Consider the following 23,419-nt stretch of genomic DNA (forward strand, 5'->3'; position numbering starts at 1 on the left):
TAATGAGAGAATTAACTTCACCGAACTCAGTGTATATACCCAGATGTGATTAAACGCAAGCTTTGATTGGGTACTTCTGTAATGAAAGCATGGATAAGAATATAGAATGCAGCTGAGTATCATCACGCTCCAGGTTTCCTCAAGTCAGGTCATGCTTGAGGAACACTAAATCAGGCTTGTAAATGACTAAGATAAGGTTAAATCTTATACATCAAATCTATTGCATAGGTTCCTGTGGATAAGTTTAAATTAGACAATACAGACCAACAAGAAACTGGAAAAAAAAACAATATGAACATTGGTTATGAGGATATAGCTATGTACTTGTCCTTGTGTGAGAGAAAGTGACTCAGAGAGAGAGAGGGATGAAGAGAGCATAAAAGAGTAAATGCACTTGAACTTGAAGATTAAATACCATGCAGACCCCATATTTTGTTTGTGCAACCATTAATCAACGGGAGTTTATAGCTCTACGTGCTGTTGCTGTCATATTTAGCCTATAGAAAAAGACAAAGACCTTTTTTACTTTAATACACTCCACATTTCCAAAAGTTTGTAGACACTTTTTGAGGTGCAACCACTGAGGTCACACACATTCAGCTGTACACTTACAGCTTGATTATTCTCCACAGGAAAGCATGAATAGCAATGGGATGCATTGGAGCAGCTTCACCTGACCCTAAGGTCGCTATGCTCAGTGGCAAGTGTGGGCTAGAGGAGTATAAACCTCCCCAGCTCCAGGCTCATTTTGGACCATTTTGGTTTACACCGTGATAAGTTAGAAGCAGTACTGCCATATGAAATATGCTAATACAAATAATTAATACAGTGCTGCTATGCTCACTAATAATAATTGTTAATTAAAAATCCTTCATTTCAATTATTAGTGCAATAGCATCTGCTACATCTCATGTTATTGATATACCCCTGTCGCTCTTCTTCTCTCTTTCCCTCTCTCTCTCATATATATATGAAAGAGAGATATACAGAGATGAATATACTGTATATAAGATGTTATACTGAGTAGCCATAACATTATGAACAAGTCCTTGTTTCTACAATCACTGCCCCTTCTGTCAGCTCCTCTGACCACACAGGGGCACTTTGTAGTTCAACTAGACTGTAGTCCATCTGTGGCTCTTGCATAAATTCTCGCCCCCTTTAATCCTGCTCTTCAGTGGTCAGGACCCCAAAAGGACCACCACAGTGTAGGTATGGTTTGAGTGCTGGATCATTGTCAGCGGGGATGTGTCTGATCGACTCGAACCAGCACAACACACACTAACACTCCACCACCACCAAATAATTTTTAGCTTTTCATATTCTGGATATTGTGTGCCGTTTTCTGGTGGTGAAAATAACACACTGCTCCTTCAGTCTGTGATCTCCATATAGATTACAATATTATCACAATATCATATCGCCAAACCCTGTGTAAGGGGCAGCTGTGTGTTATCAGATTGTAATGAGGTTTTGATGTGATACAATATAATTCTCTGCTACCTGAAGGTCTTTCACTGGCTCTTACACTATCATCATCGTCAGCGCTGCTCTACAGAGGAGTCAGGTCTCATCACACCGTTTATCAGCTTGCCTGATTGGAGTTGTGCTTTTTTTTTTCTTTTTTCACGCATGTCCAGATGGTACAATTAGGAGAAGTCACAGCTCCTGCTTCACTAATTAATGGATGCACAACCAACAAAGAGGCAGAACGCATGGGTTTTACAACGTCAGAGAGTGCGTGAAGGAGCGAGCCAGTACACGAGTGTGAGTGTGTATGTGTGAGGGTGTGTTGTTGTTTACCTTGGCCCTGGGTGGGTCCGGGGCACAGTGACATCAGCGCCAGGAGGAAGAGAGTACCGTGTGCCTGCATCTTCATCTTCATCAGCCTCAATTAGTGTTCTACAGCTGCACAGAGACACACTGGGTTAACACTGATCATCACAAGGTGTTATCATTCTCACATACAACATTACACTGTACTTCCAAATACTTGATTTCCACTGATTTAAGCACATCACACACACACACACAGGGAGAGCTTAAACAATCCCCGTAGCAAAGCATTGACCAAAGATATTCTAAAGAAACCGCACAAAAATGGACAACCTTGCCCAATGCCAGCTGTACGCCAGAGGCGTATAATTCCTTCCCGAGAACCGAGGAGTGGAACACTAGAACGGTGTTCTCTGGAGTGATGGACCCCATTTACCTCTGGGATGAGTAGGAGCAGGGTTTGTGATCCCAGGAGAACAACCGTCCAACATCAGCACCGGACCCTCACAAATGCTCTTGTAGCTGAATGCAATCAAATCTTTACAGCGATGTTCTCGGCCACTCAGCTCAACTTAACTCAGCAACTTAACAAATACCCATACGGACAGTAATTCAATTTCAAACCCTGAAGATTAGAATAGGAGGATATTAGTAACACGTTTTGTGAAAGTGCTTTAAAGGAACGCGTACACGGTCCCACACGAGTTTATTCAAAACAACAGAGAGAGAGAGAGAGAGAGAGAGAGAGAGAGAGAGAGAGAGAGAGAGAGAGAGAGAGTCAGTCTCCCTGTAAATAAGCAGTAACTCAGCCTCAGCGGCGTCGTGAACTCCGCTCTGACCGCGTGTCTGCATCAAGCACTGAACCGGACTGGGGTCGGAGTGAAAGCGTTAGCGGCGCTCGAGCCTCACCTCAGTAGAAAACATGCAGATCACAACGCGTGCCTCTTCTCCTGCAGCTCGCGGAACTCTGAGCTCGCGTCTCTCCGGTTCGAGAGAGAGAGAGAAAGAGAGAGGGGGAGAGGGAGAGAGAGTGAGTGAGTGAGTGAGAGTGAGTGTGTGTGTGTGTGTGTGTGTGTGTGTGTGTGGGTGGTACCGGTGGGTCCCTCCAGCATAGGTTTTATAGTCCCTCAGCAGCGAGATTCAATTCAAGGTGTTTTATTGGCATCAGCAACACCAAGAGGGGGGTAGTAAACTATAAACATCATTTCCAAAGTTGGGCCACTTCTAAAAACACAATAAAACAGAATTCTGAATTCTGTATGTTCTCTCAAACTTTTATTTAACTTTTATTTTTATTTAAAAGAGTTTTCACAGAACAATGTGACTGGGTTTTGAAAATGTAAATACATTTTGAAACTGACACCTGGAAAAAACACGCACACCCAACAGAGGCAGGTTTACATCACAATTGGAACTGATGATGCTGTTTGTTACAGTTTTTCAGGTGAAATGTGTGCCCCTTCTGCCCTGGTCGCTCTTTTCTGATTCCGGTCATTACAGCATTGATGCATTACAGGAGACCCACCCTTTGTCTAAGAAGCCACGTTGTTGTAGCACATGCTGAATGTAGCCAGGCATTGTCTTGCTGAAATAACCATGGACTTACCAGGAAAAGAATTTGCCATGATGACCTCCTATGTCTCTCAGTCCCAGTATCTACATCAAACATTACCTTTACACATATGCAGATCAATGCTGGCGTTTGCACTGAGGCACTTTTTTCTTTTTAACTGAGAAGAGTCTTTATGATCTGTTTCATTTTTGGCACATGACATTCATATATCCTGAAGCACATCTGAACACAACCATGTGGCTGTGTTTTACACAATAGCATGATGATTTAGCATTCAGTGCTGTCTGAGGGCTCAAAGGCCACAAATATTCAATAGAGTAACAACAGGTTATTACTGTGCGAAAATATATATGTTTCCATAAATTAAATGTTAATGTACTAGTTATTACGAAATAATTATTCAGTAACTTCACCTATTGCTTTCTTTGGTAAAATTAAGTCATAAAAATGCTGTAATTTAAATAAAATTATGTGGTATTAGTGTAAAAACAATAATTTCCGGTCTGCATTGACTTTAAATATTCTGGTAGAGTGTAATATATTATAAACAGAGTTATTCCACTTCATATCAGCTGATAACATCAGTTTTACTGATCTGGCTGTACCCAAACAGGGGATCAAACCCTATTCTCCTGTGTAGAAGGCAGCAGCTTTTCATACTACACCAACTACATTAAGCTAATCTAGCCTCCAGTGAGTTTTTATCTGAAATGCTGAAGTGGGCAAAACAGTAATAAACCTGAAAATATAATTTTCTTCAGTGACTACTTTGCCTCAGTTTTTGTTTGTGTGTGTGAAAGGGGGAGGGTGGAAGTGGGGAGAATGTGAGATAACTGTCAGCCCCGAGGAGAGCTTTCTGATTGAAGAGCTTCTCTCTTTCACTGCAGGGGTTAAATACTCTGGAGAAGAAGGACAGAGACATTCAAACCAGAATAAAGACTCATTCAAACCCAGACTTCCCCTCTAAAACAGCACACTGCTCTATAGTGGGGATGGTGTTTCACATCTTATTCTTTCCAAAAATATCTTACGCAAGCGACTTTATAGTGTAAACGTTGTGTTACATTCTGTTTATATTGTACTTTTTTCTACTCTATAGTAAAATTTTGCATTGAACAATGTAGCGAAAACTAGGCGCTATATCCCACTGTACAGTGTATACCTTCCATTGTATTCTACTGTATAGTGTATATTTGAAACTGTATTCAACTTTACAGTAAAAATGTGGCACTGAATTCAACTTTACTCTGTAAACCCAACACACTATTTAGTTTTACAGTGTACACTCTTAAAAATAAAGGTGCTACAAGGGGTTTTTATAGTGATGCCACTGAAGGACCACTTTTGGTTCCATAAAGAACCATGTATTTTAAAGAGATGTGTGAGTTTAAAGGTTTAAAAATCCATCACTCGATCTTAAGGTTCTTAATGGAACCAATTGTGGTTCTTCTATGACATCACTAATAGAACACTTTGTAGCAACTTTATTTATAAGAGTGTAAACTCAACAATTTCCCAGTTTAAATTTGGCACTGTACTCAATTATGCAGTGTAAATCTGACTGTATAATATCCCTGTCCAATGAAAAACATGTATCTCCATTTTTCTGGACCTTCAGTTTACGACACTGTGTGAAGATTTCCTGATGAATGATAATACGAGTATTATCATTAAAAATGCTCATAATAGTTATAACCCAACCTATGTCTACTGATGGGGTTCTACTATCTGAGGTTCTGCTGTTTCTTACATTGCCACAGACATGGTTTCTCTTCTGTCAACTTTTTTAAAGTCTTTCTGAATTTATAGGTCTAGTGGCCGCAGTCTTTACCCTTTGTAAACTCTTTGACACTGTTTCATGGCTTTTCTCTGACCTCTGCTTTAAGATGCTTGTAGGTTCATTTTGAAGGTCACACTGTCAGTTTTTCACACACCTGCAGCACGTGACTCCCTCCCTGTTTACATTTCATCAATCTCAGATTCACTACCATCGCTCTCTGTATGAGCTGACAATGAGTTGTGTGCACATGGTTTGTTTAAAAAAGAACAGCACAAAACAAAATTAAATGAAATAGGGTGGTCTGGAGCAGGCTCACATGAGCCTGTGGCCACCAAGATCAGTGAAAAGCACCAGCTAGAGTGGTAGAAAGCCCAAAAGCAGAGAGGTTTGGAGCAATGGAACTCTGGTGTGCTGCAGCACCATTCAATAGCCATGGCAGTGTTGGAGTGGCTATTGTGATCTAGAACTCTCCAGCATTGCTACCTGACCTTACTTACGCTCTCATCCTTAAGTGCCATTAAATCCTTTAGTGGTTACAGCCTTGTAGACTGGGAGCAGAACAATTAATACTGCCTATTTCATTTCTTTCAGATGTGGAACCAGATTGAAGTAGCAATTAGTGGGTAACTTTATCAAGGTAAACACAACAGAATGAGGTTCATTTCCTTAGTCTTAGGCTTGTCATGATAAGACAGCATGGGCATGACTCCCAATGCTACATTAGCCTGCCTCTGCAACACATTTTATAAAACGGTATGTCACTCGGGAAAAAAGAGTCTGCCAAATGCAGAATGTAGCTGCATCAATGTCTTAACTTTCAGTGAGGGAACACAGCTGTGTTTTCAGGGTTTGTATATATCAGTGGGTGTATATTTTGATAGAGACATTTACTAAGATTAATTCTGATCCTTGAATAAATGAGAAAACGAGTCAGACTAATGCCGGCAGAACAATGTAAAGTCTATGTTGCTAAAAAAGAAATCTGGCCAAGGGAAAAAGCAGGGGGTCGAGCACTGAACCCTAAATGATACCTTTAGTTTTAGGGGCAGTAAAGGTTTATGTTTACTGATGAGACCTTCCAGAAAGATAAGATAAACAAACCAAAGATAAGCCATGACAGAAATGCTACCTTCATTCTCTAGGTTTTACAGCTATCTCTATCATTACAGCATCGTCTACAGCTCTGTTTAATATTTATATTTATATATAAAAAATGTATTAAGCTATAATTATAATTAATGCATTTACATTCTGTTAGTGTATTACATTTACTTTATACATACATGAAAAGTAGGAATTTTTAAAATTGCAGATGAGATCAAACATTACACTGTAGTAGTCTCTAGGCCCTGTAGTATCTCACTAGATGCAGAAAATGTTGGGAAATAATTTCTAGTAAGAGATGCTGCTTGTTCATTATGTGAACTTAATGACTCAGGTCTGGAAAGATTTATTATATATAAATGAGATGTGTGTGTAAATGAGTTTGAGACACCTTTTTTAAATTTGATAAAACCTATAAGTTCTATAGTAATGTAATCTTCTCTATAGAAATATACACAGTATATGATAAAGTTATTAGCCCTCTACAGCCAACACTTAGAATTGAGTATTGTGATCTTTAAAGGTGATGTTCACAATTTTAATTAAAAAAATGTGGATGAGGATGTTTCTTCACCATTTACTGCTCTCCTGTGTGTCTGTGTGCTCCAAACTGCTTTAACGTATTTACGAAACCCCAGTGTCAGTAAATGATTTAAAAATGAAAAGATCACAATCCTATATGCCAAGCTTTCTCAAGGAGACCTCCAAATGCTGAAAAGCATGAAAAGAGATAAGGATATTGTTTTTTATCTGACTTATGTTCACTGTTTCATATGAATAATGTAAGGTTGAACTGACTCTCTAACCAATGCCAACAGTGAATAAAAATGTACAGACAAGTTAAACGTACAAACAACCAATTAAAAAGACATGGAGCTTCTGAATGTAAACAAAGCAGAGACAGAAGTAGTTCCCCAGAATTGCCAATGTTGCCTTTAAGCTATACTATATATACAATGTGTTTAAAATTATTTTTTAAAATTGCGTTACTGGGTCAAGAAGAAAAAAAATTGCAAAAATACAGTGTCCTTCTGCTGTTGTGAGTCACCCTTTAAAACCTAAATTTATTTATACCACACTCAGTGCTAGGGTCAGATTTGTTGGGCCACATGTTAGTGAATTATCATCACACACATGTACACGTACTTACACATATCATCAAAAGTACTAGCGAAAGTACTTGTGTTTATAATAGTAAAAGTATAGTGAAAAAATTGCTACACTGTCTTTTTGTACCTGTTGCTTCTGTCATTCCTGTATTAATCTAGCACCATGATCCTGGAGTCAGTGTTTATTTTCACTGTGCTCTTTATATAGTAAACATGAAAATCAACTCTTGAAGTGATTCCACAGTTTTGAATGGTGATTCTAGCAGTGTGTATGTGTGGATCTGAGGAATTCACCTGAGGAGTTCCTCCTCTCCGCAGTGTTGTGTAGGTGAGGCTGCTCGGCCTAAGGCTCTAGATTTCTCTCTCTCTCTCTCTCTCTCTCTCTCTCTCTCTCTCTCTCTCTCTCTCTCTCTCTCTCTCTCTCTCTCCTCTCTCTCTCTAAGTCAGCCATGTTGGATGTGTCTGAACAGGCTGAAATCCGTGGAGAGGAATGTGACGCCCGCCCGTCATCACCATGACAGCCAGGTCACAGCCACGAGAGAGCCCAGGAACAGAGCGCCATAAATCCCTGTACCAGTTTTCTCCTTCCTTTTAGCTGAAGATCACCGGCTGGGTGTGTCCACATGTGTCCTTTTGTGTGTGTGTGTGTGTGTGTGTGTGTGTGTGTGTGTGTGTGTGTGTATGAGTATGTGTGAAACCTTCTCTGAGGTTTAGACAGCAAAGGAATGCAGGCTAAAGACACAAAAAAGTCAGAATCTACAGTTGTGATCTTAAGTCATCCTTGGAATATCTTACAGAGTTCACATGACTGCATACAGCACTAATATGTCAATCTCTGACACTATTCTGACTTCACATGTGATCTTCACATTTTTGCACTGTAACTGAAGAGGTCAAGCCCTGTTCACTACACCTGAGGTACTCATCCAGCTGCAAGCTGATGTTTCTTTTGCGCTGACCCCAGGATCACATCCTTTTTCACTAAACTCTTAACGCTAATTCAGAAGAGAGTTACATTCATGCATTTCTCTCCACACCCCAATTGTAGCCGATCAGCCAAGAAATGCAGGTGACTGCTTCTTTAGTTCTGTACTGGAGCAACTATTGTACACCAAGTCCAAATTTGATAGACCCCACTTGTCACAGAAAAGGGGACTAGAGTGGTGTACCATCCACCAGCACTTGGCTGTGGAGCAGAGAAACTGTTTTCTCTGGAGTGATTGAGATCCATTTGTTGGAGATGCATTTGTGGTCTGGAACTAAACATCTAATATAAGAACAGGGTGTCTTTGAAGAAGAATGCAATCAAATCCACACAGCAATGTGTAGATCTCAGAAAACAGGAGACTTTAAATTAGCACAAGATAATATCGGATGAGCTGCAGACGTAATTATGTGAGCACCAGATATGTTAAGGTGAAAACCAACTAATATCCGATGGAATATCTACAATTGTAGGGAAACACTGTTCGCTCTGGTTTGATTCAGAAGCTCCATCTTATTTAAAGTGGAATAGTATATTTGATGGAAAGAAATGACTGTTGCCTGTAAGTTTTTATTCCCTGCTTGAATTACCAGAGAAACCCATTTGTAACTTAAGTTGTTTAGTTTTGTAGCACTTTGGGTGCTGCAGTTAGATGTCTCCTGAATTTGGACACAACTATGTAATCTGAAAATGTATGTAATCTGAAACAGCAAAAATAAGTCTATATTCCCAACCTAAAGAGTGGGAATAGAGCAATATCCTCGTCTGTGTTTGTGCTTTTCAACATTTGGAGTTCTCTCCATTGTTTAAAATATACTCCAGATGCCTTTTATCTCGGAGCTGTAGACTCCTAGAGCTTAGACTTATTTTAAGCATGCGAATAGACTGGAGAGCTAGCAAATGATGAGGAAACATCCTCAGATTTTTATAAACAGTGTTTTCTAATTAAAATTTTTAACGTCACCTTTACGTGAGCACCAGGTACATACTATTATGTCAGCACCAGGTACTGTTAGGTACTATCAGGTGAGCTCCAGATAAAGCATATGGTGCATAGTTAATTTTTTTGGGGGGTCTCACTTGATTGTATTGTGTCCTCACCTGTTGATCTAATAAATAAGCAAGTCAATTTCTTCTGAATATATGTGTATTAGAGAATTCACAGCTGATGACTGAACGGACACAGATCTCATGTCATTTCACCAGATGGATTTCAAATGTTTTTCACACAACTGAATATTATCTGCTTAGAAACAGCTATTGATAAGCTGTTGTGTACAAAGCTGTATGGAAGGAGAGGAGTAGCTTAAAGGCAGAAAGAGGTATATTTTGAATGGGCCTTAAAGGGTTAACTCATTCAATTCATGCATCTTAAGTTTGTTTTTTTTCAGGGCGTAAACTGAACATTGGGTTTGTACCTGTAAATGTACGCAGATGAATACCGTGAGTAAGAGCTGGGAGCAGACATCTACTAATGACTAAATCATCATAGACTCATGACACAATGGCTCAATGTTTTACTCTATTTTAAAGCACGACTGCCAATCTTCATCTATATTTACAGTGTTCAGAGTCTCCTTTCTCAGCGAGTGTGGACAGGTACACCATAGAATCAAGTCCTTACAAATACAAATAATTGCAATTATCAGGTTAAAGAAAGTCTGGTTCTTAACACACCTTAAGAAAACACCCAAAAGGTCATCAAAAAGGGTTCTATTGCAACCATCTCCATCTGACAAGGTATAACAATGTTATAACAAGTACTGAGCAAAAGACCACCCTTTATTTATTTCATTTTCAATCAAGGCAAACATATACTACACACTAAATTAGGAAGTGTAGCACTGGTCAAATTACATGGTTTATATTTACTATAATCCACTTTATAAAAAAGCATTTCCTCAAAGGATGTTGAGCTGTCAAGAATCCTGCACTGAGATTCTCAAAAGAAGAACCTCAGCACTAGAAGTCTAAAACAGACGTGGAGTGTGATGTCTCTATTTGATGTAACAGGAATTTCTTGTGTCTATTCCATTCAGCTTTTCCTGGGATATAATCCTGGTCGCCACTCCTCTCTGTGATCCAGGTGATGGTTAATCCTCTGCTATAGATTCATCTGCCTTTCAGCTAAACTTACTTTTGCAAGGGTCCCTAGAGACTTTGTTTGAAAGAGGTAAAACCTACAAAGCTTAGAGTCGGTGGTTTAAACTCTGGGTTTTCCTTCTCCCACATGTTGCCTAAAGAGGTTATACCTGTCATGCAGCAGGTGGTGGAATGGTGAACACCAGGGCATGATCTACATAGCTGGGCTGACACATTGCAACTGTGGGGCTGTGAACTGCTCTGAGACCTTACACAATAAAAACAAATGCTCTTATCCAGAGTGACTTACATTATTATTGTCCATACTCTTAGTCAAAATAAAAGCTGTCAGGCATCCTTTGCCTGTATAAAAACAAGAAAAAGCAAAACTAGGCAAGCCCGGACGCCATTAGACTTATAGCCATTGTCACAGGTGTTTTTGGTATTTCAAAAACAGGAAATCCCAAAATACATAGCCTTTCTATTGGAAAGGATCCCTCCCCACAGGTGAAGAGTCTGGGTGTCGTCCTCAACACTGCTCTTTCATTTCAATCTCATATCAATAACATTACTATTTGCACCTGCATAACATCAACCATCTTCGTGCCAACCTTACTCCCAATACCAATGATATCCTTGTTCACAGCTTTGTTACCTCCTGCCTTGATTATTGCAACTCCCTCCTTTTCTGTCTTATCACAAATCTCTCCATAAGCTTCAACTGGTCCAGAATTCTGCTGCCTGTATCATCACCTGAACCCCCTCCATTCACCACATCACTCCTGTCCTGCAACAGCTCCACTGCCTCCCGGTCATGTTCCGCATCGATTACAAATGTCCCTTCTGCTCACATTCAAGACCGTCCATAATTTTTCTCCTACATATCTTTCCAATATTCTCCATGTTGCTACTCCCTCTCGCACCCTCAGATCATCTCTCTAAATTTATCTGACTGTCCCTTCCGTCTGTCTCACTACCACAGGGAGAAGAGCTTTCAGCCACTCTGCTCTCCAGCCTTGGAATTCTTTACCACCAGACATAAGGAATATAAACTCACTTTCACAATTCAAGTCCACACTCAAAACCCATCTGTTTAAGATTGCCTTTTCCATCTGATTGACTCAATTGCATTGTCTTATTTTAACCTGTTTTTAATGTTGTCTATTCTTTTGTTCCTTTATTATTAATTGTATTGCACCTATGAAATAAAATGCATTATTATTATTATTATTATTATTATTATTATTATTATTATTATTATTATTATTATTATTGTGTGATTGTTTTGTACAGAAAATAAGGAGGGCAGGACTAATAAATGCAGAAATTAAAAAAGGGCCATAAAGTTTTGTTCATAATATATAATGCCGGCATCAGTGTTTTTCTTGTTCATTTTATTTAAAAATAAATGCTAGACAATCTACCACAGAAGAACAAAGGAGACCAAGAACATTTTGTTGATTTTAAGAATTACAATGACTAATTTATTCAGTGTAACAGGTTAAAGCATGTGAAGTTTAATGTGGCTGTATACAGCTATATGGAGTTTTATAAAAACAGTAATGCCACCAAATGTCTCTCCGCCACTTTTCTTTACAGTATTTCAGACAAAGACACACACTTACGTGAAATAAGACAAATTCAGCATTAGTCCTCTCTCATTGAGATATAATACATGTGAAAATGGTGCAGGTTCCAAGCCGTCGTGCTGAGCTTGTAAACAGTGGAGAACGTAACTAACGCATAGCCAAACACAACCCCAGAAACACACACAAACCGAGCATGTTCCATTTTTATTTCCTATTATTTGTTTATATGAAATGTTGTAAATGACCCTATCAGCTCCACTGGGCAATAACACTATGTTTGAGTTCTCTGAGCTTTTTCTTGAATTACTGAACCTCAGCATGCCCACAGACAAAGCCACGGTTCGCGCTGAAGAACCTACTGTTCTTTGGTTGGGAACTAATTTTTCTGGTTCACAAACCAGTTTATGTTGGTGCCAAATGGTTTCAAATTTAGTTACGAATTGGAACTGTTCTGGTTCCTCGTTGGTGAAAAAGACTGAACTAACAACAGAGGGTGAAATAACGTTCCTATTCAGTCAGTCGGTCAGTTAGTAGGGAAAATGCCTCTTCTAGGGCGGTCTGGCAAATGTATCCTAGCCTGAATGGTAAAAAAATGGACTTCCACCGCTGGATTGAAGGGAGTGTTCAAGCTCACATCTCTGGTGACTATGGAGTTCAAATAGAAGAGTTTTCTCTTAAAGGTACTTTATGCAATCAGTTTTACAATCAGTGCTTGCATCAATCAGAAATAATGCCCCAGTGATGATGTCAGTCTTTATCTGTAATTACATAATTACTGTGGGGATTAACTTTGTTCATCATGTTTAAGAAATGACTTTAAAATAAGCTGCCTGTGCTCCCTCGCATTCTATGGGTGTTTCACCTCTAGTCATTCTTGCTCTATGTAGGTTAAACCAACTGCGAGGACATAGTTGAATGCCTCTGCCTGCAATGAAGCATAAATCATTCATTACAAGAAGACTCCACTAGATGTTGTGTATATAAAGCACTTGAGTACAAGTAAATGTAAGTGTAAATATAAATATTATAGGGTGGCATTGTGGCACTTCTGGTAGTGTTCCAGTGTCCCGAAGTCTTGGGTTCAATGCTCAGCCTGAGTCACTGTCTGGGAGGAGTGTGATGTCTTCTCCCTGTGTCTGAGTGGGTTTTCTTCCGGGTGCTGGGCCGATCCACAGGTGTGAATGTGTGAAACTGTCCACAGGTGATAGATACAGTGAGTGGGAAAGAGGCTGCATTAATGTATGATCATTGCTTCACAGAAACAAACTCAGGGTGTATGTAAATGTAGGTTACACTGCCATCAAGTGTTTATATCACTACAGTACATCAACAGCTTAACTACAATTATACGCAGTTATAGTAACACACACACAAACACATTTCTGCCACTGATTAACATTCATTCATTTATTCATCCGTTCATTTATTCATTTTATGAAATATTCTGATTAAAATATACTCATCAGACCCAATATACACTCAAAAGTCACCTCAAAGAGATTTCCACTAAATGAAGTTGCATATATTTCTGTCATAACTGCTAGAGACATTCAGCTGTGCACCCACACTTTGTATAATATCCATAGAAAAGTGGTTCCCCTGGACTGTGGAGATATTGAACTGTGTTCTCTCAAATGAAGAAGCTCAGTATAATACTTTATTTATGTTTTTTATCCAGTCAACATCAGTACTTGAACTCAGTAATATTTATGTAGCTGAATTCTAGCAGATTTTCACAGCAGTTTTACAACATTTAGTCGTAAAAGGCCTTACTTAAGCAAATAGATATACAAAATTGATAAAAAAAAAAAAAAAACACACTGGGCAAGCAGGGGTCCTCTTTCAGAAACAAGAACAGAGACAGGATCATATTGAAATATGTTTATTTTAAGTGCATACAGAAAAATAATTATTTAAATAATTATTTTAGATTTAATAGTCATTTTAAAAATAATTTATTTATATATTAGGTTTGACTTCATAATAACACAGTGATTTGACTCTACGTTACAAATTCATAATCACATAGAGGTGCTATATACCAAAAAATACACAAACAACACATAGCAGAACCTTTAGTCTGATTAAAGGGTATAGCTACACCGACTAGTCACATATCACAATCATACACCAATTTACAGAGCTTTTATTTTTGCAAATTATAGTCGAAAAATCTTCAAAAAGCCAGTAATGAAGACAAATATAAGAAACCTAAATAAAAAAAAAAGACCAAACAGAGACCCGCAAAAGTGCTTCTGTAACAGAGAGATGACGTTAAAGGGAATGAGGATCTGATAGTTTTGTCTACCTAGTGGTTTATAATTGGCCTGTGCTTAACCTGAAGAGAATGGATGTCTGGGAGCAGCACTGGATTCATTATCAAGGAGGTTGGTGAGGTGGGTTTGTGGGGGGACTTAGGAGGTTACAAACCCATGTACCCTTTTACTCATTGCAAATTCCACCAACTAGTTATTACTCTCCAAATGACACGATGCTACTTAAATGGGAAGGTGACACAAACATATGCTTTCCTCTGAGGTGTGGAGCTCCTAGGCTTTTGAAACAGCTGCCTACCCCACATCACTGTAACTCAACACACTTGGAGGAGAACACAAACAGCCTAATTCTGTTGTTAGCTAACTGACATCCTCGCTAGCTAGCATCATTCTGAAACTCTATTCCACAAAATAAAATTACTTATGTAAAATAAAAATCAACAACCTGGGAACAGTTGGAATCAGGTTTACTAATAGTCTAAAGGCCTCAGCATACTTCTTGTAGAGCTTATGAGGGTTGCACAAAGTTTGCATACGTTCAGTGGTTTCGTTTAGCCATTTAACCCGTCACAGTCTGTGTCATATAACACATTGGTCCTCAAAGTTTGCCCAGGTGCTTTACGTTTGACACGTAACATGTGCAGTTACTAAATTACCTCATGTTGTTCACTGAGGCCTGTTCTCTGCAAGGAGTATGCTAAGGCCTTAAGGGAACACTAGGTAGGATTTGGTATTTTTGCTTTTGGGCTCCTTCTACTGTACATCCATTCGTAGTCAGTTCAGTCCAGTTCATGGTGGGTCCGGAGCCTACTAAGAATTACTGGGCGTGAGGTGGAAACACACTCGGAAGGGGGTGCCAGTCCTTCACAGGGTGACACACCCTCACACACTCACACCTAGGGGCACTGGGGCACATTTGAGCTGCCAATCCACCTACCAACGTATGTTTTTGGACCGTGGGAGGAAACCCCTGTGGATACGGAGAGAACACACCAAACCCCTCACAGACAGTCACCTGGAGCGGTTCACCTCCTACAACATTACAACATTGCTCTAAAATGAAGGGGGAGCAGGAGGGAAGGCCCTATAATAGGTCAGTGAAGCATCAGAGCAATTTTAAAGCTGTAATCTTAAGGTTAAAATACCACCTAGTGTTCCTTTAAGCCTGATGTTTGAATAAGAAACATTACATTTATGGATTCATGTTGCTTTTAGAGAATATTAAACAAATTTTGTAAGTTTCTCTGTCAAAAATTAAATAGGTTTATTACAATTATAGATACAGAACTAACTTTTTATTGCATACTACGTAGATGTCACCAACCCTAGACCTGGAGATCTAATATCCTGTTGTCAGGTTCAATTTAGCAGCTTTCCTTAAGTTTTAGCAAAGCATTGTCCAGTTGAATGGGAATATGAGGGTTATAAAGCCTCCAAGCACTAAGATTATTGGAGCTCCGTCCAATGAGTTGGGATGAATTGGAGTGTTTGGTATTCAGAACTGATCATCCAACATCAATACCTGTCCTCCAAATGTCCTTTGTGACAGAGTGCAATCAAATCCTCAAGCACGGCGGAGACAGTAATTGTGTTGTCACTGGTGTGGAACCAATGTCCACATTTGAATCAAGTCGGTTCATAGCAGCTGTTTTCCCTGAGAGTTAAATTAGTGTCTGTGGGAGTTTGCAGGACAGTAGATCTCCAGGATAATGTTCAGTGACCACTGCTCCAATCACTGTAGGGCCATTACGATACCTCTGGGTTTGCATCCCAATGCATTTCTTTCAGTGGACTCCTCAGCAGTCGACTGGCTCCATCACCTCCATGACAACAGTGCGAGGTCCAGTGAGGATTAGGTGACTGATGGTCCGATAGTCTGTTTCCAAAACGTTTATTCCATTTACAGACACTACGAACTGACAGACCTAAACACACACACACACACACAAAGACATATTCTACAGAGTCACATCCTTCATTCTGATTTTAGACTTCATTATCAAACGTTAACAATTTATTATAAGGCACATTAGACTGAGCCTTCTCTATAAGGCTGAACAACAGAAACGGACATAGACCCTCTACACCTAAGTATTTATAATCTCTTATTTTAATAGGTGACTTTTTTTCATTGCATTTGCCAGCCTGGTTCACGACACTTTCTAGGTGCAAATGACATTTAGTTCATTCATTCATTCATCTGTAACCTCTTATCCAGTTCAGGGTCGCAGTTGGACCGGAGCCTACCCAGAATCACTAGCCGTAGTGCAGGAACACACCCTGGAGGGGGCACCAGTCCGTCACAGGGTTTCACCTATCAACGTGTGATTTTTTTTGGACCATGGGAGGAAACCGGAGCATGCAGAGGAAAACCTACACAAACACATCAAACTCCTCACAGACAGTCACACGGAGTGGGATTCGAACCCACAACTTCCAGGTCAGCGGAGCTGTGTGACTGCAACACTACCTACTGCACCACCGTGCCACCCGTATTTACCTGTATTTTGAGTGTGGCACAAATAATGTAATCACCAAACTTAGTGGACGTTGACCCATATGTTTTACTTAGCATATAAAAAAAACACAGATCTGTCGCACTAATGAAACAAATGATTTGAATATATTCATAAATACATTGTTTTCCAGATCAAGCAGAGGCAACAATTAGAGTCACTCGATGTTGAGAAAAAATATACAGTATGAAATCACCTTTTATTTGCATATCTAAAACTAATGCCAGTAAACTGCAAATGCAATAATTCTGCAGTTTAAAAAGGAAGTGCTAACTGCTTTTAGACTTGGCTAAATGAAAGAAAGTGGAGACTTGTCATTTGAAACACTCCAAAGTTTTATAAAACCCCTATCAAGAAGAAAATCCAAGACAGATTGTAAATGTTTCATGATTTTAAAATGTTTGTTCTATGTTTGGTACTAGTATGAACATAATGGCAAGGTCACAAAAGGAAATGACATGGAACATGTCAGAGTGTCAGGCTAGAAAACACAGAGCAACATGCTTTGAAAATAGAAAAATGTAAAACAAAACTAATTACAGATAAAAAAAAATCAAAACCAAGAAAATATTTACAGTTAAAAAACAATGATAAGTTCATGTCAAGGCCACGTCCTGAATAGCTGATCTGTCAAATACTGTCTGAGAAAGTAGAATTCAGCTTGATGTAGAATATAGTATGTGGCTTTTTGTTAGTAAAGCCCATGCTTCAGAGAATTCATATCACATGTGGATCAATTTTTTCTGAAATTGCTGAAATTTATGTGGAATAAATATGCTATTAATCAAAATGAGAATTTGTTTCTCTGAGGAGGCAGTTACAGACAATGAATGTATGAATGAATGAATGAATGAGTGAGTAGCACTTTGGGTTCTTGAAATGTGCTATATAAATAAAATGTATTATTATTATTATTATTATTATTATTATTATTATTATTATTATTAACTTGTTTAAGAAAGCCAGTTTTGTATCTTATATGTATTTTTTTCTATGAAGTAAATAAGCTGTGTGAACATCCTCTAAGTTTGGATCCTCTAAGTGATTCCATTCATTATTGCCAGGGTATTTATATAAAATTTATAATACAGTATACCTACATCATGTCATTCTGATATACTCTGCTACAAAGTCTATGTCACTTCACCGTACACTGTTTGATGGCACAATGTAATCATAGATTTTTTTTTTTTTTCAAAAGATGCAAAATGAGTTGTTATTAATGTGGTAGGTCATTTTTATTGTGTTCATAAAGCAACGTGATTGTTACTGATCATCACTATGTTAAGGAATGTCACAAAGGTCAGCAAATCTGCTTCTTGGTCTGGTTATAAAACTCTAATTGTGCTAAGGCCAAAGATTTCAGACTGAATGTTCTGGAATATTGTGTTGACTTTGTCCAGAATTATTGTGGCATTAAATCTCTCACTTTATCTGCAGTATAATACACAAAAGGTTGAAGTTTAATGACATCCTAATGTGAAGTTAGTGTGAGTAGAATTATATAAGTCAGATGCACACACAGAGATTCAGAGGACGTATGTTTGTGGAATTCTGCCCAAATCACAGTAAAGAACACCCTAGGTTATGAAACACGACTCCAGACACTTGTTGACTTTGTTCACTTGTTGCCTTTGACTTGTGTTTATTATGGCACATTCTTTTTAGCTATGAGTGTTCAAAGATCTTAAACCTGTCTGGTGTTGTATGTTGTAGGTTTGGTTTTCCATAGCCTGGCAACCTGTGATTTTTATATCTAGAGAGGAGCGGGAGGTGCAGACAACACTCTCAAGTGTTTCAAATTTGCAGTATGGTAGCCATTTTAAATAGTACAGGATTACAGATTATTCTATAACAATTTCTATGTTTCATGTTTTTAATTCTTTAATAACCCTTTATAAGTGCATTTATATCTCTTAGAAATATAACAATGCTTAATAAGCATGACATAAACATTCCAATAATGTCTCATAAAGCTCTTATAAGGAGCTATAATTAATTATAATGTCTTATAAATTGATAATGACCTGTGCGTAAAGCAATCACATCCCTTAGTTCTAATAAACACCAGCTAGATACCTGCGCTACCACTTCCTTCCTGCTTTTGTGACAGGTGCTGCTGCTTTTTCCACCGTGTCCTTAGATCCTAACAAAATCATCTCATGTCTAACCTTGGCAAATTTCTTAACTAACCTTGTGAGTGGTAACTCCAGTACTCCTCTCCCATACCATGCCACACTACTTATACACTGCAGCACCCCTAGCCACTTCCTTATGGCCTTGTTTATGACTCTTTCCATCCTCTCTACTTCTGTGATTGGAAAATCATAAACTATCAGCGGCCATTTAATGCGAGGCAGTAGGCCAATCTGCAGACATCACAGTTTCAGCTTCCCTGGCAAACATGATCTACCAATGCTATTAGTAGCTCTCATCAGTTTGGCCTTTAGGCCCACAACTTGCTCTGTATCATTGAGTGCTGCACTGTACCATCTACATAAACCTGTCTCTTCAGTAGAGACAGGATCTGTTTTCCCACCATTACAAAATTGTCCCTCAAAAGTTTTCCATTAAATATCAATAAACTTCTAGACTTGCTCGGTTTTACTTCAGCCTAGCTCACCTAAGGTTATCATTTAACTTCCCCAGTAACAGCAGTGTGCAAGGTACAGTAGTCGTCAGGGTCATCACGTTCTGGGGGGACGATAACCATCATGCAATACACTACACTCTAATTATGACTAATTATGACATGAATTATCTTCTCTGTTGTCACACAGCAAAGCCAGAAACACTGGCCTTTTGCATTGACATATCGATTAATTTATTTGCTTTTAAATATGCAGCCAGTCTCAGTGCTACCACACCAAAGAAAATCTTACCCACCACATTTTCCATTTAAAAGACTTTATAATTAATATTGACACTTATGTATAAGTGAAAAATATATTTAAAAATAACTCATTATAAGAGTCTTTTAAGGCATTATTATGTCGTTACAAACAGTTATAACTACATTTGTAAAGGCTTGGAAATACAGGCTTCATAGAAAATGTTACTGATTGTTCCTTAACAGCTACATTTCCCAGAATGCCATTCCTCACCTTCATTCCAACAGCAGCTGCTGGTCCGCTGGGATCAACGGCCTGAATGTGACACGGACTGCTACCCCTCACTACAAAACCCCAGCCTACAGCATCTCCAACAATCTGTACACACACACACACACACACACACACATCACTGTCATATTATGTTTTATATTATATATATATTATATACATTTTTATAACGTGAAAAGCAAGAAAGGAGATGACATTCTGGAATTTGTGTGTGTTGCTCAATAAAACGGCTTGTGTGTGTGTGTGTGTGTGTGTGTGTGTGTGTGTGTGTTAAGGAGACACTTACAGTGAATGTTCTCTTTATATATTTCCCTCCAGGTCTCTGCAGCTCCTCTGGGCTCACTTGCTTTTTTAACACTGACATATACAACAAACATACACACACACACACACACACAAACATGTAAATGCATATCTAAACACATAAAACATTATGTACGGCAAAAATAAATTTATTTATATAAAATATTTAAGATTCATTCATTGTCTGTAAGTGCTTATTCAATTCAGGGTCACGAATGGGTCCGGAGCCTACCGGGAATCACTCGGCGCAAGGCAGGAACACACCCTGGAGGGAGCGCCACCACACTCCTCACAGACAGTCACCCGGAGGAAACCCACGCGGACACAGGGAGAACACACCACACTCCTCACAGACAGTCACCGGAGGAAACCCACGCAGACACAGGGAGAACACACCACACTCCTCACAGACAGTCACCCGGAGGAAAAACCACGCAGACACGGAGACCACACCACACTCCTCACAGACAGTCACCCGGAGGAAACCCACGCAGACACAGGGAGAACACACCACACTCTTCACAGACAGTCACCCGGAGGAAACCCACGCAGACACAGGGAGAACACACCACACTCCTCACAGACAGTCACCCGGAGGAAACCTACGCAGACACAGGGAGAACACACCACACTCCTCACAGACAGTCACCCGGAGGAAACCCACGCAGACACAGGGAGAACACACCACACTCCTCACAGACAGTCACCCGGAGCGGGACTCGAACCCACAACCTCCAGATCCCTGGAGCTGTGTGATTGTGACTCCCTTATTTAAGATTATAAAAGTTAACTAAAACATAAAGGCAATAAAATATACTGAATATATTTCATATACTGTATCAATATACAGAAATAGAAATAAAATGTGCGAAAAAACATAGGTAAAACTTAATTTGGAAAATAAAAAGAAGAAAGGAAATGTAAAGTAACAAATGCTTGTGGCAGCGTAATACCCCTAATCAGAGCCACACACATAATCTCAACCTCTTAGTGTACCCAGTGACCTCAACTAAGTACAGATACCACAGAGGAGAAAAGGACTCAATACACTTTTTATATAAAGAGGTTAATAAAGAAAGTTATTATGGTCCCCTAAAAATTATTGGGTTGTGTGAGAATTTACATGTACATTATTATGCTACATACACAATATTTATTACATAGTTTGTAATATACAACTAGTTTGAAACATACAGTTGTGTGAAGCATTTGGTGTTTGCACTTTTTAGCAGCTGTCAGTTCAAGGATTGCTTATAAACTTTTGGACGTCTAACGCAAAAGCCTATAGCTTAGAATGGAAGGGTATTCCCAGGTTCATTACAGCATGTTTTCAGGTAGCGATGTGTGGTTATTAATCCGACAGTAGCAATATTTCATCATGTTTTTATATAATGTAAAATGCTAGGAGAACATTGGTTGTGCTTATCTGGATTGTTGACTCTTGCTTTTACTGTGAGTGCATTAAGTAAGTATTGCACAGATGTTAAAACAAAGGATACACACACAGACATTCACAAATACAGACACACACACACACACACACACACACACACACACACACACACGCACACACACACACACACACACACACACACACACACACACGCACACACAGGTACCTGATTTTGGGTTACTGAGTACAGGAGAATTGTCTTGGTAACTGTCACTCCTACTGCCATGACGACCCATAGACACTGGTTTCCCTTGCTTTGATGGCCCAGCTGAGAACAAGAGAGATAGATAGATAGATAAAAGACTGTTAGTTTCAGTATGAGTGGTGTAAATAATGCCATGTATGACATGTTTATCACTGTACAGGCTAATGTTACAACCCCACTCCCACTGTTACATAACAGCTTTATCAGAGGCATTCACACACACACACACACACACACACACACACACACACACACATATGCACACAAACATAGTAATACTTAAATATACAGTATACTGTACACAATAATGTTTTGATGATTGTATTGGTCCCTTCTGCCTGTCTAGCTCCCCCCCCCCCCAATAGGGGATGCCAAGAGCACTGCTCTTGGTGTGAGGTCCACGACGGTCCAAAAACACACATTCGTAGTTGCATTTGCTACTTAAAAGTGTCCATAAATGTGAGTGTGTGATTGAATGTGTGAGTGTGTGTTGCTCTGTGAAGGAATGGCGCCCCCTCCAGGGTGTGTTCCCACCTTGTGCCCAGTGATTCCGGGTAGGCTCCAGACCCACCGCGACCCTGAATTGGATAAGGGTTACAGACAATGAATGAATGGCTAAAATGTGCAATGTTGTTATATAAGGTCTACTTTTATAACCTTGGTTATTTACCATTGTAACAACAGATCTCTATTGATTTCCTGTCTTACTTAGTCATTACAATACTCTCAGACAATAGGTTTTTTATTTATTAATCAGCTTTTTATTAGGTTTTTTGATAAATATAAAACATCAGACAAGCATCACTTTCTTCTCAGAATACAGAGATTCAAAGAGATTCATTAAAAAAAAAAACAAGTACAAACACAGCAATGAAAAAACAGAGAAATGCTCCAAAATAACCTGGTAAAAAATGTGTTTATGCTGACGTCCATTAAATGTTTGTGTGTGTGTGTGTGTGTGTGTGTGTGTGTGTGTGTTTAAACTCACCGGCTGTGCGGGGTCCCATTTTCTTGTTCTACCAGCTTCATCAACTTACAGAAGTGGAGCCGCAGAGAAGTTTGATGATTGTGTATGGGCAAGATAGTGTCAGGTGTATGTGTGCATGTATGTGTGTGTGTGTGTGTGTGTGTGTGTGTGTGTGTGTGTGCGAGTAAATGTTTAAACTACAAAGTAAACAGTGTGGGTGGGGAAGGTGGTGGGTTGCCAGGCTGTGACAGGATGAGATAAGAACAAAACACTCCCCTCTCTCTCTCCCTCTCTCTCTCTATATCTTTCTTTTTCACACACACACACACACACAAACACACGCACACACACACACACACACACACACACACACACACACACACACACACACACACACACACACACACAAATGGGTTTTTCCACAGCCATACGTAGTGTGTTTCCTACCCAGACATAAAAAACAAACTTGTGATGCATGAGAGCAACTTAAGAAAATCAGAAAACAAGTCAGCAACACTATTAGGGTTGCCATCATCACCATAATCATCCTTATTATAATCATCCTCTTCATCATCTGCA

The 23,419-nt window shown here is 39.2% G+C and overlaps 2 protein-coding genes across 3 annotated transcripts in view; both read right to left on the reverse strand.

Moving 5' to 3' along the window:
* Positions 1-2,756, reverse strand: part of col14a1b (collagen, type XIV, alpha 1b) — a 98,750-nt gene extending 95,994 nt beyond the window's left edge. The window contains exons 1-2 of the mRNA XM_066667792.1: positions 2,686-2,756; positions 1,804-1,908 (exon numbers count right to left, since the gene is read on the reverse strand). Coding sequence (XP_066523889.1) covers positions 1,804-1,885 — 82 coding nt within the window. The 5' untranslated portion in view covers positions 1,886-1,908; positions 2,686-2,756. The remainder of the gene's footprint in view (positions 1-1,803; positions 1,909-2,685) is intronic.
* A 12,854-nt stretch (positions 2,757-15,610) lies between these two features.
* On the reverse strand, positions 15,611-22,953 carry LOC136694320 (DEP domain-containing mTOR-interacting protein-like). Of its 2 annotated transcripts, XM_066667789.1 has the most exons (6): positions 22,862-22,953; positions 22,408-22,451; positions 21,835-21,936; positions 20,199-20,269; positions 19,895-19,999; positions 15,611-16,199 (listed from the first exon to the last, which is right to left on the reverse strand). In XM_066667789.1, the coding sequence occupies exons 1-6, from the start codon at positions 22,900-22,902 to the stop codon at positions 16,071-16,073; spliced, it is 492 nt and encodes a 163-aa protein (XP_066523886.1). In that variant the 5' UTR covers positions 22,903-22,953; the 3' UTR covers positions 15,611-16,070. The 2 variants fall into 2 exon arrangements, with proteins under 2 accessions (XP_066523886.1, XP_066523887.1); XM_066667790.1 differs by lacking the exon at positions 22,408-22,451 and having other exon boundaries at positions 22,862-22,948.
* Between the last annotated feature and the right edge of the window lie 466 nt (positions 22,954-23,419).

The sequence above is a fragment of the Hoplias malabaricus genome, chromosome 4 (genome assembly GCF_029633855.1).
Source record: "Hoplias malabaricus isolate fHopMal1 chromosome 4, fHopMal1.hap1, whole genome shotgun sequence".
Lineage (NCBI taxonomy): Eukaryota > Metazoa > Chordata > Actinopteri > Characiformes > Erythrinidae > Hoplias > Hoplias malabaricus.

Coding starts and splice junctions, on each gene's coding strand:
- LOC136694320 (XM_066667789.1), bottom strand. CDS start 22,902: ATGAAGCTGGTAGAACAAGAAAATGGGACCCCGCACAGCCG. Junction 22,452..22,861: donor AATGGGACCCCGCACAGCCG/GTGAGTTTAAAC, acceptor TATCCAATTCAG/GGTCGCGGTGGGTCTGGAGC. Junction 16,200..19,894: donor CAGCTGCTGTTGGAATGAAG/GTGAGGAATGGC, acceptor GTGTGTGTTTAG/GTCTGTCAGTTCGTAGTGTC.